The sequence below is a fragment of the Apiospora phragmitis genome (assembly GCF_038363925.1).
Source record: "Apiospora phragmitis strain CBS 135458 chromosome Unknown utg000006l:1.0-5683423.0:1.0-5690449.0, whole genome shotgun sequence".
NCBI classification, from domain to species: Eukaryota; Fungi; Ascomycota; class Sordariomycetes; order Amphisphaeriales; family Apiosporaceae; genus Apiospora; species Apiospora phragmitis.
In genome coordinates this window covers 3008785-3021997 of record NW_027117404.1, presented here as the reverse complement: position 1 = coordinate 3021997, position 13213 = coordinate 3008785, and the positions used below count along the sequence as shown (strand labels likewise).

General features: G+C 53.1%; 7 protein-coding genes across 7 annotated transcripts; 3 read left to right on the top strand and 4 right to left on the bottom strand.

Annotated features, from left to right (window-relative positions):
• Positions 1-17: 17 nt before the first annotated feature.
• PG994_006199 (uncharacterized protein) lies at positions 18-1381 on the top strand (the record flags this gene model as incomplete). Its single annotated transcript, XM_066857608.1, has 4 exons — positions 18-125; positions 202-390; positions 530-1099; positions 1358-1381. The coding sequence occupies 4 exons, from the start codon at positions 18-20 to the stop codon at positions 1379-1381; spliced, it is 891 nt and encodes a 296-aa protein (XP_066716877.1).
• Positions 1382-1853: 472 nt separating this feature from the next.
• Positions 1854-2834, bottom strand: PG994_006198 (uncharacterized protein; the record flags this gene model as incomplete). Its single annotated transcript, XM_066857607.1, has 1 exon — positions 1854-2834. The coding sequence occupies one exon, from the start codon at positions 2832-2834 to the stop codon at positions 1854-1856; it is 981 nt and encodes a 326-aa protein (XP_066716876.1).
• A 9-nt stretch (positions 2835-2843) lies between these two features.
• PG994_006197 (uncharacterized protein) lies at positions 2844-3242 on the bottom strand (the record flags this gene model as incomplete). The annotated part of the gene is made up of 1 exon (XM_066857606.1): positions 2844-3242. One exon carries the CDS (start codon positions 3240-3242, stop codon positions 2844-2846), a length of 399 nt encoding a protein of 132 aa, XP_066716875.1.
• A 1740-nt stretch (positions 3243-4982) lies between these two features.
• PG994_006196 (thiol methyltransferase) lies at positions 4983-5893 on the bottom strand (the record flags this gene model as incomplete). Its single annotated transcript, XM_066857605.1, has 2 exons — positions 4983-5339; positions 5396-5893. The coding sequence occupies 2 exons, from the start codon at positions 5891-5893 to the stop codon at positions 4983-4985; spliced, it is 855 nt and encodes a 284-aa protein (XP_066716874.1).
• Positions 5894-6399: 506 nt separating this feature from the next.
• Positions 6400-7437, top strand: PG994_006195 (uncharacterized protein; the record flags this gene model as incomplete). Its single annotated transcript, XM_066857604.1, has 4 exons — positions 6400-6429; positions 6486-6510; positions 6597-7299; positions 7374-7437. 4 exons carry the CDS (start codon positions 6400-6402, stop codon positions 7435-7437), a joined length of 822 nt encoding a protein of 273 aa, XP_066716873.1.
• Positions 7438-7670: 233 nt separating this feature from the next.
• On the bottom strand, positions 7671-8703 carry PG994_006194 (uncharacterized protein; the record flags this gene model as incomplete). Its single annotated transcript, XM_066857603.1, has 3 exons — positions 7671-7931; positions 7958-8335; positions 8395-8703. The coding sequence occupies 3 exons, from the start codon at positions 8701-8703 to the stop codon at positions 7671-7673; spliced, it is 948 nt and encodes a 315-aa protein (XP_066716872.1).
• Positions 8704-11899: 3196 nt separating this feature from the next.
• On the top strand, positions 11900-12154 carry PG994_006193 (uncharacterized protein; the record flags this gene model as incomplete). Its single annotated transcript, XM_066857602.1, has 1 exon — positions 11900-12154. The coding sequence occupies one exon, from the start codon at positions 11900-11902 to the stop codon at positions 12152-12154; it is 255 nt and encodes an 84-aa protein (XP_066716871.1).
• Between the last annotated feature and the right edge of the window lie 1059 nt (positions 12155-13213).

Here is a 13213-nt window from a genome sequence, read left to right as displayed (position 1 = left end):
AAGACGGCGAAAAGGTCATGAGCGATGACCCAGCAGCGCGCGAGAAGTTGGTTGAAAGTGCGCGAGAGCTCGTGCTTGCAGCTGAAACGCCGATGGAATCTCTCCTGTGGCACATATGGGCACTGGTAAGGGGGTCACCATGATTCCATCAGTTCTAACTGACGATAGGGTTTACTGATGTAATCTCGCCATCTCGCGCAGCCGACCCGAACAGTGGCTGCTCGCATCGCTGTTGATCTGAAGATCTTCGAGACAGCCGTCCTCGGCAGCCGCCCCAAGTCCAATGAGGATCTGGCTGCTGCAACGGGAGCCTCCCCTACGCTGGTGAAGCGTATCAGCTGTGCTTGTGTATCCATGGGCATGCTAAACGAACAGGGCCCTGACCTTTACGTGCCTAATAGAATGACCAACTTGCTGGCGACTAAGGAATACGCCTTTGGTATCATCTTCAAGTACGGCTTCAAAGCATTTTTTTACCTTGCTCCTGTATCCTTGCTAAACCATATACTTACAGCTTTGAATAAACCAGGCATCATTTGCCAAGTTGCCAGAATATCTCAGGAACACCAAGTTTCAGAACCCTGAGATCGCCCTGGACGGGCCGTTCCAATACGCAAATGAACAGAAGCCAGCATTTGCCTGGCTTACGGAGCACCCGGAAGTGTTCGAGGCCTTCCACAACTACATCCACACGCTGCGGCAGCACCGCCCGAGCTGGACGGACATGTACCCGCCGCAGTCGCGGCTTGTCGAGGGTCTGAAACCCCACGGGGACGCTTCGGCCTTCGTCGACGTCGGCAGCAGTATAGGCCAGATCCTGCAGGACTCCCGGACCGCCGTCCCACAGTGCACGGGCCGGCTGGTCCTGCAAGAGCTCCCCGAAGTTATAACCGCCGCGACCGAGAAGTGTGTCGGCGCCGACGGCCGCATCGAGCTGCAGGCTCACGATTTCTTCACCCCGCAGCCCGTCAAGGGCGCCCGCGCCTACTTCATGCGCACCGTCCTGCACGACTGGCCGGACGAGCAATGCCGCAAGATTCTGACCCAGCTGAAGGACGCTATGGAGCCCGGGTATTCCAGAATCCTCATAAGCGATTGTGTATGTAGTTTCTTCTACTTCACAGCTATAACCCCTCTCCTTCTGTCTTTCCCTATGATTAGAGGGCATGAGGGAAAGAAACCAGGACCCAGGATTAACGTAGTTCACTATTAGGTTGTTTCCGATCAGCATGCTGCATGGCAGCACGTGTCAATGGACCTATTCATGATGAACCAGCTCTCGTCTCGCGAGCGCACCGAGCGTGAATTGCGTTCATTGAGAGCTGCGGCTTGGAAGTCACAGGTATCTATAACAAAGGCGACGGGAATGAAGTTCTTCTGATCGAGGTCATTCTGCCAGTTCGAGACTAGAATATAGGTGCCTGAGTATTAGAGTAGTCAAGTAGGGGTCACATGGAAACTACCTTAACAATACCAGACGTCATTATGGTAATTAGTCGCATGGATTAGTAGACTCAGTATATTGGTGAACTTTGCTGTGGTCTATATACTAGTACACGCTATGCATAAGTAGGCACCGGCCATGGTGCTACGTCCCATGTTGCAATCGACTCATGGTGCAACCGTCATATAAATGGTTCCGTCCGCTGGCTCGATCTCCTCCGACCGCTGCTCCGTCCGGCGCTTAATTTTGTCCAGAGTTAATTTATAGGCCCGAATATCAACTCCCATCCACTATCGCCGCCCCAATAACATCCGAGATCGATTCCGGCAAAGAACTCGACTGCTTTATAATTGCCACCGCGGATGCACTCATGGAGAACACAATACACGTGCTCAGGGGCTACGAGGCGTCAACCGCTCTCCAGGACGCCTGTCAAGCAACCTGGACATTCTCTAGCCATGCTCGCCAGCACCTGCAGAATCGTGTGGTCCTTATCGAAAGGATCGTCCATTCTCGAGACGCCGCAGTCGAACAAAATCTGCATTCTCGGCAGGAATTCAAATATGTCGTCGTAGGCAGCGTCCAAGACGTAGGCGGCGATGCTCGGGTGCTCTCCGATTGGAGGGAACTGCGCGCCATGCCGCAGGAGGACCTGGACAGCCTGCCCTTGGAAGACGCGCATGGCAGTCATGATCGGCAGCGGCTCTCCCGAGTATCCATCAGCAGTCATGGTTGGCAGTGGTTCTCCCGGGTATCCGCCGTGGACCGAGGCCCCCTTTTTAAGCAGGACCTCCAAGAGACGGGCTTGCAGGAAATCGTTTTTCCTCTCCGTGGAACAATCAGACGGGTAGTTCGCGAGGCAAGCTTCGACAGGGGACGCCAGATAGGGCGCAGGAGGGCCGGGAATCTTGACCTCAGCTCCGGCTTTGATCAGCTGAAAGGCGTTGATAAAGCAGCTGGAATCCATAGCCTTCACTAAAGGAGTGATCCCACCAGCCGCCGCCTGGTTCAATTTGGCGCCGAGGCCGATGAGGAACAAGAGTGTCTTCTTGTTCTCAAGTGTGCTGGTGGCATAATGGAGAGCTGTCTCGCCATTGGTATCGGTAGTGTTGATGTCCACGTGATGTTCATGTACCAACATGTTGATGACATCGATCAGCCCGTTTTCAGCTGCGATATGGATAGCGTGCTGCTGCTTAGGATTGGGGCTCTTGGTGTCGTCGGCGAATGCCAGGCCTTCACCCTTCTGGGTGAGGAGCGCGGCAATGGAATTTGATTTGTGGCTCAAAGCATACTGGAGGGCACTCCATTGGGGCACTGTTTCTTCTTTCCAATAGGTCCAAGTCAAGTCGGCAGCCGAACAGTCCTGATTAGCCGACGACACTCCCATTTCCAGGAACTACTTGACAACGGCGAATTTCCGGTGCCTGATAGCCAAACCGATGGGTGTCTGGCAGCAGAGAGGGGGTTCGTCACTGGGGGGTTCCAGCCATTGGTCGTGATGATGCGAGCCAGGGCTCAGGGGATCAAGACCGAATGCGCGGCAATCCTCCAAAGTGTCGATTCTTCCATTCTTTATAGCCCACACAAAAGCGCTCGAATGGCCATGTTTCTTGTTCCAGCGAAAGAGAAGCTCCTTGACAACACCCCGGAAGTTGCGACAGGCAAGCGACAGAGATCGAAGGTCGGCGACGTTGACGATGACGGGTTCATTCTCAATAAGTGAGACTCTAGACTCGATGACCTCGTTGACGATTTCGATCACGAGCTCAACTGGGAGTTTTGAGATCAATGCCATACTGGGCTGTAAACCAAAATACCCAGCGAAAAGTTGGAGATAGCGCGGTTGGCGCTGTAATACTGTACAGACAGTTTCTTGTGGTGGTGACTTACGGGAAAGGTGATGACTGTACAGCGTTGCAATTGATAGGGTTACATGTGTATCTTGGTGTGGACGGTTGATGAAGAGAAAACAAGTTTAGAAAGCCGAGTCTGGACTAGACGGATGTTGGTGTGGAGGGTTGATGGAAAGCAAGGAAGTAGGAAGCTGAGGATGGATCTGAAGGGTGTTTAAATACATTATCTGGCCGCGGTAAATTCAGACCACCAAGTTTCGGACAGTGAATGTAAGGATTTAGGACGGTGAATACATAACGAATCTCAGACGGTAAGTTTACCACACGTTCACCTGGGCAGTGGAACATACCAGGGCTCCTAGTCAATGTTTATAACCGTTCCACCTGGCTTTCACTCCAGGATTACGTGACTGACACGAATACTTGTTATTATCGTCGTCGTTACTGTATAGATTAATGGCGCACGGATATCCGAAGATGGCCATAACCTCCCTAGGGGTATATATCGTGTTTGTTACTCAGCCTTCCGGACGGCTTAACTAGATACATTCCATACGCTATGACGGCCACCTTTCGGACGTCGTGTGGGTGCCACCTAGAAAGAGACAATACCGCTGGTGTATGAGTTCGTGGAGTTCATCACCTCCTATCGTGAGTCCCTCCCATGGTCCTACTGATACCATGCTGGCTTCCGTCCCGTCATCCTGTCGCGTTCGTCCGTACTTCGACGTCTACATGTGCCCACACGGCTGCCATCCAATTTTTCGTGTAGACTCTGATCTGGTAACTTAAGAAGCTAACTACCAGAAGAGGCAGATCCGTGGATAAGTTCTCCACATCTGAAACAGAAGGAAGCGAGACTGAAGTTGTTTTCAGATATCGCTGCAGGTGGCCTTGATGGGAATGATGTAACAACCTCCAAAGGCGTTGACAGCGACAACGTCTTTTCATCTACAACCCAAGACCCCGAGTCACCATCTGCGGCTCCTGGATGTGTGTACATTGTCCGAGAGAAGAAGTTGGAACCATTGGGTAGAACAGGCTTTTGCCTTCATCCAGATTAATGGTCATTGCATCGACAAACCAGTTACTGGACTTAGGAGGATTCGCGAAGGCAAGGTAGAGATGAATTCTGCCTTCGGGGCCCTTTGATCCGCTGATCATCGCTGCGCGTATATTTTATCTTTTCTTATCATGGGCCCGCACAAGGCGTCTGGAGATCATTGGACCCGTACTCAATCAATGGCACATCTCCTGCGTTTGATGGGAAAGACAAACGATTCGGAGCATATCTGTTCAGCTCAATCAAAGCCCAGTCGAGATTTCTGTCTGGGCCATCTTTGGACAAGTTCCCGACCCTGCTGCTTGTTCTCACACCGAGCTTGTTTGTACTACCTAGCCTCCGTGACTGCAGCAGAGACCCTGGATCTTTATGAGGCCCTTGACGTAACAGCTGTTTGACGGTCTTTGAGGAACACATTGCTTGAGCAATCGGTCTCCGTATCCGAGTCAGAACCCGAGTCCGAACCGCTCCATGATATGTACGATATTCCTTCTTCATGAGTTCACTGACCTTGGGATACTACTTGCTTGGTACTGTTGAGTTGAGTGATCCTTGTATTCAATTCAAACCGTGGGCACGAACGCTTTCCACACCTATGTAACGCAAATACTACCAACGGCTATGCAGCTGCGGTATGACACCAGATGGAAATGCAGTCAACCACTTGTCCGTCTTTATAGCCAGCGGCATGGGTCCTTGGCGGCCTCGTGTGCAACAGACGTATAAGGCCGTCGTCCCTGGGTGGTTCGACCTTGTCTTTTATAACTCCACCATGCTCATCCGTAGCGACCTCCTCCCCGGGGTGGCCAAGGTGCGCCACATAGGTATGCGGGTTCATTGTCCATGGTGGGCCGGGCTCCTCCGGCTTCTTCGTAGACGGGAACTCCAGGCAGACGAGACGGCCAACGGGAGCCAGCAGGTCCCTGTAACGCTGCGCCCATGCAGGTCTAGCCGAAGGTGGTAATGCGCAACCAAACTATGTAGTTTTGTGTTAGCTTTCTGCTTTTCATAATTTGGCCTCGGTAGCCTTACCGTGTAGTCGAAGATGAGGTCAAATTTGCCCCCTTCCACACCCGACTCAGTAACCCAGTCCTGACCGAAGAAGTCTCCAACCAAGAACTTGTAAGTTCCACGCTGCTGCCTTACTTCTCCCTTCAGCGGGTAGACCTCGTCCAGGTTGATGCTCTCGGCATTCTTGCGGGCCTCGGCCATGGCCCGCTCGGAGACGTCCAAGCCCACCGTGTCGAAACCGAAAGAGCTCAAGAGTAGGACGTCGTGGCCACGCCCGCATCCCGGAACCAGCGCCGTCAAGGGCTTCTTCTGGCTTCCCATGGTGGTGGCGGGCGGGAGAAACGGGAGCAGATCCGACAAAGCCATACTGGGACCGCCGCGGTCCCACGGTGTGTACTCTTCCTCCCAGCATGCGTTCCAGCGTGAGGGGTGTTGCGAGGGCTCGGATCCCCCGAAGTGTTCCGTGAGAGAACGCTCCGGCTGTTTTGCTTGACCCTGTTCCTGCGAGTTTTCGGCCATGGCGGTGATGTTGTTGGTGTCAAGCAGAAGAGGAGGTCAAGTGGACCAGCAGCAGCGCTGGCAGCCTCATGGTGGTTAACGACGAGAAGTGGGGTTAGGCATCGTCCCCCTCTGTTTGCCCTTTACTAATTGGCAGCATCGGGGCGGACTCGGTATGACTTCGTAGACCACAAATACATTGAGCGCAATAAAGCTATACGATTATATGGTGAGGTCGAATTAAATTCTAGGATGCGCCTCTCCGTTTTTCTTGTCATGTCTTGTAGCTGCAGTTCTCGGCTGCGGTCGTGCTTAACGTAAACCTAAACTGCAACGCCAATTGAGCCTCGGCTCGGCCCCACTTTCCGCATGAGACGTCCATTGATCATTACACAACAGATGAGATATCTCGAGTCTGTAGATGTCACCTTTGATGTTGTAAACACAACCTGAGGTTGGCCGTATTCATACTTCGCGTTTTTCTGGTTGTTTGTTCTGTAATTGAACCTTTTGAATAGGTAGTAAAGATGAAGGTCAACAAGCTTTTCGATGTCAAGGTATTACCCGTTCTCGAGTACTTACCCCTGAAGCTCGCACTAACATCGAATCACAGGACAAAGTCGTGCTGGTCACGGGCGGTATGTCATACACCTCGACCGCATCCCAGACCACTACTCCTGATTATCAAGTAATTGATCATCTAACCTCATCTGAAACCCCCCAGGCGCCAAGGGCATCGGCCGCATGATCTCCCAGGGCTTCGTCGCCAACGGCGCCAAGGTCTACATCAGCAGCCGGGACGCCGCCGCCTGCGAGGCCGCAGCGCGGGAACTGACCGCGGCGGGGCCCGGCCAGGCGATCGCGCTGCCCGCGGACCTGGCCTCGCTGGCCGAGTGCGAGCGCCTCGCGAGGGAGCTGCAGCAGCGCCACGGCGAGACGAAGCTGCACGTGCTCGTCAACAACAGCGGCGTGGCCTGGGGCGCGCCCTTCGAGAACTTCCCCGACGCCCAGTGGGGCCGCGTGCTGACGCTGAACCTGCAGCGCGTCTTCACGCTGACGCAGCTGCTGGGCCCATTACTGGAAGCCGCCGCGTCCAACGAAGCGCCCGACGCCGAGACCGGCTGCCCGTCCCCCGCGTCCGTCGTCAACATCGGCTCCATCGACGCCCTGCGCGTGCCACTGCTTGACAACTACAGCTACTCGGCCGCCAAGGCCGGCCTGCACCACCTGAGCCGCGTGCTGGCGGCGAAGCTCGGGCCCCGCGGCATCACTGTCAACACTCTAGCGTGCGGGCCGTTCGACACCAAGATGACGGCCTTCGCGATGAAGACCATGAAGAAGGACATGGAGGAGGGGAACCCCATGGGCCGCATTGGCGCCCCCGGCGACGTGGCTGGAGCTTGCATCTTCCTGGCGAGTCGGGCTGGGTAAGTTGTTTCCCTCATATCTCCACGCTCTTGGGTCTGTTTTTGAGCTGCAATTTTTGCTCACGATACATTAGGTCTTTCGTCAATGGTGCCACCATCAATGTTGATGGCGGAGTTCACCTTATGGCCCGAATGTAACTACTAGTTCATCCCATCACGGGAGGTCGAGTTTTATTTCCACACGTCCGTGACGTGGCACTTGCACAGCGGCTAGGTTAAGCCAGGTTGTAAAATGAATGCCCTGAAAGTCCAGGGTCTTTGTTCTATATTTGAGGGTATACATATTTTTTGTTACAGCATGGCGCGCCGGCCTTGCACATAATCTACAGTTACAGCCAATATATGTCGGATAGCATCGTAAATCATTTTCCCTACTCGTTTGCTTGCCCCCAACATCTGGAGAATAGCTTCTTTCTGTGCTCCACCAGAGCAGGATATTTCAGCAGCGAGTCTTGTAACCTTGTATCAATCCATTCCAAGCTGTCCTCAAGCAGCAGATGCGTATAGGCAAACACGGCCGCATCAAAGAGACCTGGCTGCGAGCTCCCAAAGAACCATTCGTCGGGCCCCAGGGCCGCAAGAGTGCCTCGAAAGCCTGCTCCGCACCGATATATAGAGCCGTAGGGGGCACTCTGGGGGCCCCTATGGACTGAAGAACTTCGGCCTCGGCGGCCCGGCGCAACTTGTGCAGTATCGTTGTCCGAACGACCATCGACGCTGAACAGGGTTCCACGTAGAGCTGGGACAGAAGCGAAGAGTTCCCCGGGGACAGGTACAGCGCGTATAGCCAAGCATTCCGTATCCGGCTGTCGAGCAGTGCCTGGTATGCGTCTAGCTTGGATCCTGCCGCATCCGCGAGCTTCTCGGGGCCCCTTTCGAGCGCATATCTCTCCAGCTTACTTGACGGGATGGGTTTTTGCGACGCAGCATCTGTGGGACTCGAAGGTGGGATGAGGAAAGGCAACGCGCCAGTTGGTGAGGCGTGGTTGCTTGAAGGTGCTATGCGGAACTGGACTCCGGCCAGCTTAAGGAAAGTCTAAGGCAGGTTATTAGCGACACGGGCCTAGACCTCCGCAAGGTAGGTACTCCACAAACCTGCCACTTTAAGCATGAAGGGTTGTAGCTAGGTAATCCCTTCAAGGCACCCTGGTCGGAGGCGAAGACATAGAGGACGGGAAGATCTCTGTTGAAGGGTGAGCGGACAGGCAGTTCATTAGGAGCATATGTCACTAATGGGAACTGGTTGAAAACAAGCCGCAGAGGTTCTGGTATCGTAAACCAGCTAGACCGGGGAGCAGTCCGGTGAGGAGCTGCAGGAGCTGGGGTGTGCATAGATGAGGTGGTGGTTGCCGGGCCAGGTGCTGCTGCTGCTGCTGCAGCCGCTGCCGCTGGAGATTGCGACATGGCAGGCATAAGAGGTGTGTGAGGTCGTATGCCGTACCTGATTCCGAGATGTCCGTCTATTGGCGATTGTCTTCGAATTCGTTCGGGGCAGGCCTTTGCCAAGATCCGCTCAAAGTGCTGGCGATAGCGACAGCGACGCAATGCAATGCAGCCGGGCGTATTGTTCCGCCTACAAAATTATTGCTTCGATGCTGAAGCTCTGCGATCCCCACTGCGATCCCCACTTCAGCTGTTAACGGCCCGTTATGGCGCCGACCAAAGGGCCAAATTTTGGACGGAGAAGCTCAGGTCCCACATTTCCACCGGTTACCCGGATGGGCCTCATCGCCTGCTTGCAGATACGATACAGATCCTAAAGGGTGTGTACAATAAAAAGACGGGCAGCCGCCATAGCCATGATCAACTACCGATGGGTTTGACATGTATGTACAAGTTTTCCCATCTCCTGATGTTTAGTTGCAGTATTGGTTTTTGGCGGAGCACTCATCGGGCAGCTTTTGGGAGAAATTTCATTTCCCTTCCCTTTCTCCGTTCTGCTCCGTACTGGACAGCAGCAATGCCCATCCCGAGATATATTCGCGTGACCCCACCCGTGTTCCCACAGACAGAGCTCCTCTTGAACTTCAGGGTCCCGGGGCGGCTTGCAGGGGCGGAAGCATGGGCATGTCCGACGATGCTGGGCGGAGAATTGATTAACTGCGTGCCTCACTCATGCGCCTGATTAATCTCGATGCACTTACTTAACACACATGCAGGCGGCAGAAGACGGCCGAATTTATTGCCCACGATGCCAGTTAGCGAGGTGTGCTTCTAGGTCCAGACTTGTCTAAGACCTAGCCCATCCCTGAGTCAGATGGCTTCTGATTGCTCATTTAACTGGACGAACACTCCGACTCTCCAATGACGATCACAAGCCAGAGTCTGGGGGACATGCGGGGAGGGACAAAGAGCCCACCTGCGTGGGGGTTTCTGGAAATGGAAGTCCTTCCAGAAAGAAAAAAAGATACAAGCCAAAACAGGTTGGGCCTGTTGGTGCTACTCGTCCCTTATCTCCAAATGCCTACTCCCACACAACGGTACATGACCTATGTAGGTTAATGCACATGCAAACACTGTAGCTACCTAAAACCTAATCTACAAGCACTCCGGGGATTCAGACACAACATGCACTCGTAACTTCTTGGTGACACTGACCGAGTGCCATGATAGATTGTCTGGATCGTCGCGAAAACAGCGCCAAGACGCAGAAACTCGGTTCCAAATAACAACAGCACAAGCTAGAGCGTTCGAATTGGAGAGACAACCAAAGGACGGCGAGTCTAAGCGAGTATACAAACAATCTATTATCGTGATGCAGGCCTGAACAGGGCATAGCTTATCGGTCGAGACAGCCGCTGAGCCGCGCCTATGAGGACGTTAGCCGACCAGCCCGAGGTGGTCGATGTCTGCATTGCACCACCTCTCTCCTCAGGCACTCTGCCAGCCAGGTGCTGCAAGCAACGCAGGTGAATCCAACCTAACCTCAGCTGTATGATGATGTCGTTGAAGCTAAAGGGCCCCCAAGTCACTTCGATAGATGCTCGATTTCTCGATCTCCCAAGCGCATATGTATGGAAAATGTATTCAGCCTGTGATGTTGGAGGACAAATTGCTGGCGTCAAGGTTTCCACAGCTGAGCTGAGAGCCGTATGTTTGTGGTCAGAGGCCAAGATATCGTTTCTGTATTGGGACGGTTTCATTTGATGCCCGGAGTCAACATTGCCCATCCCCATTACCCCGTAACCTAGGTATCTTCCACTTGGGTAAGGGGACTAGCATGTACATATTGGATCTATCTTGGTGGATATCCCCGGATTTCGACTCTGCATGAGAAAAGAGCAAGGCCCAGATTCCCCCAAACCGCCCGGCCGAATACGGCCGTTCTCTTCTTTGTTCGTGATTTCTAGCCCCATTCCAAGCTCCATCTGCATCGTGAATTATCATCTTCTGCAACTCCACTCTGGTACGGAGGAAACAGCGAAGCAGAGAAAAAAAAAAAGAGAAAAGGGCCTTCCCCGGTACTTCTCCGCCTTCGGTAATTCTTTATCTCGAGAAAGAAAGAAACCGATTCCGCCTCCGTCGAGTTCTTTTTAATAAGCAGCCTCGGTTCGCAATCAATCTATTCTGTGCTCCCCCATCTCAATCAATTTGATCCCTCATTCAGCCAGCCACTGTATCGACTGTGCTCCGTTGCATTGGAAGTCTTTCCCCATTCCCCGCTTGTACCCCCAAAGTTTTACGAAGGTTCCTCGAGCCAAGCAAGGTGCCGATCCATCCCTCCATCTTGGATTCTTGGATGACATATATCTGCCTGGGGTGAATACCAAGAAAGCGATAGCCAATACATCATCGCTGCTCACATCCCACGTACTACCCAACCACAATCCAAGGACTGGTGATCATCAACGACCATCACGACTCAAGTCCATCGAAAGCCTTGTCTTACTTTTATCGATCGATCCCAAGTCAAGGAGACCTACTTCCTTTGTTTGTCCCCTTTCTTTCCCATTTACCACTCTTGCATCCCACGTTTCTCGCCCTCAGAAACTGTATCCTTATCAAACCACAAGTCACATACTCTGCCAACCAAAGTCAACACAACTTTTCCCCCTCTTCGTATTATTCTTATTCTGAAGAGTAAAAGAGCTCCATCTTGACATACAAGATCCTCTTTGAGACGGCTCCGTTCAGCCATATTTGCAGTCAATATACTCAACCGAGGTGATTGCCTAATCCAGCCGGAACCCGACCCTGCTCTTCAGTCGTACGACAAATCCAAGGCAATCTCGTGTTCACAGTCGCCCAATACCATCACAAGCGTATCTCGGGAAGCAGCAGGCGCCACAACCTTATTGCTGCACCTCCAGCGATTACTTGATCCCCAGCTACTCCGCATAATTTGGAGAGCATATATTAAGCTGCTGCGACTGTCCGACCACACTGTCGCGCAACAGAGATCTGAACCCCCTCACGAGGCAACACACGTCAAACTCTCCCGCTCTCGAGACATACTCTCCGAAAGCAATATTCAACTTGATTAGGACTTGGATCAAAAAAAGCAAAGTCGAGTCTATTACTGTTATTGTGACCGAGTCGCATCACCGTCTCCATCATCACCGGTCGTCGCATAGCAAGACAACCAAGCAAAGCCGCCGACATGAACGCCCCGATCTCTTCTCCTTCTGCCCAGCGCCCATCGGCTACGGTAACATCCACATCAACCACACAGTCAAGTTCGCAACAAGCATCGCCCGCACACAGCTTCATTGCACCTCCCCCGCCTCCGACAAGGGAAGTGAAACAGCCAAGTACTGATGCTTTCCTCCGCGACTTCAACCTTGTCGCCGAGGCGGCCAAGCGAGCACAGATGGCCTGTCTGATGCGTGACATGGAGAGCATTGGGATCTCATAGGGTTTCTCCACCTTTCACCCCTTGTTGTTGATCGCAATGCTCTCCCGCCTTTGGCCCCGAATGATGCCCAAGGGCAGGCTATGGGGATAGCGCGATGGGGGATCGGAGGAGCAAAACGTACGGCGCGCCCGAGTCCGGTGTAGCATGGCGTGATCGTACACATCTTTTGGGGGAATCTGGAGAAAGACCGAGGACGCGAAACGGTCTCGGCTGTGGGGGCAGCCAGCGTGGTAGCGCCATGACGTGAGGAGTTCAATCTTTTTTAGCCCTAGCCCACAGTTGACCTGGTCCCCTGCATAGCATTGGTGACACTCTGCTAGCAAGCCTTGGGGGAAAGGCACCAGGTCGGCCGTAATTCGGGGTATCTGGGGTATTACATTGGCATGGCGCGTTTGTTTTCCGGCATCTTTTTTTACTAGGGGCATGTTGGGTTGCTACACGCTTCTGCCCTGCTACCTAATGGGAAGAGTCGCATCTCCACGATCAGGAAAAGATGGGAGGTCTGGAACATGGCACGCCTTGAGGTGTCTTGGTGACTCGAGACGCGGGAATACCCCATCGGTATCACATGACGCATCACGTTGTATCCTGCCCTACTCATTAGACGTCGGTCTCGTCTAATAGGGGCACGATGGCACGTGGTCGGGAGGGGAAAAGATGGCATCTAATACTCTGCTCTTTCCTTCTAGAACCAGTGACCGGCATCCCCTATGGACAATTTCCTTCAGTTTAGATGGACAGCATGGCGTCAATGGGAAGGATTCCCCGGGCTTGGCCTGTCAGCTCGCGGATGGCGTTGGTGATAATCTGGCACCACATACTATATCATATACTATTGCTAGTTATGGAATCACTCTTCTCGCATATTACCTCTTGAGATCCGTTTACATTGTGCACACTTGCTATTACAACACCACGCCCAAGTACGTAGTATAACCACTGGGCAGTCGCCTTTCATAGATTCGGTGACGTTGCCAGGATATACAAACAGGATTTCTCGGTTCTCTTCTGCGTAGTGTGACTCAAAAAGAAATTTCGGTTGGCATCCCCGTGTTTCCA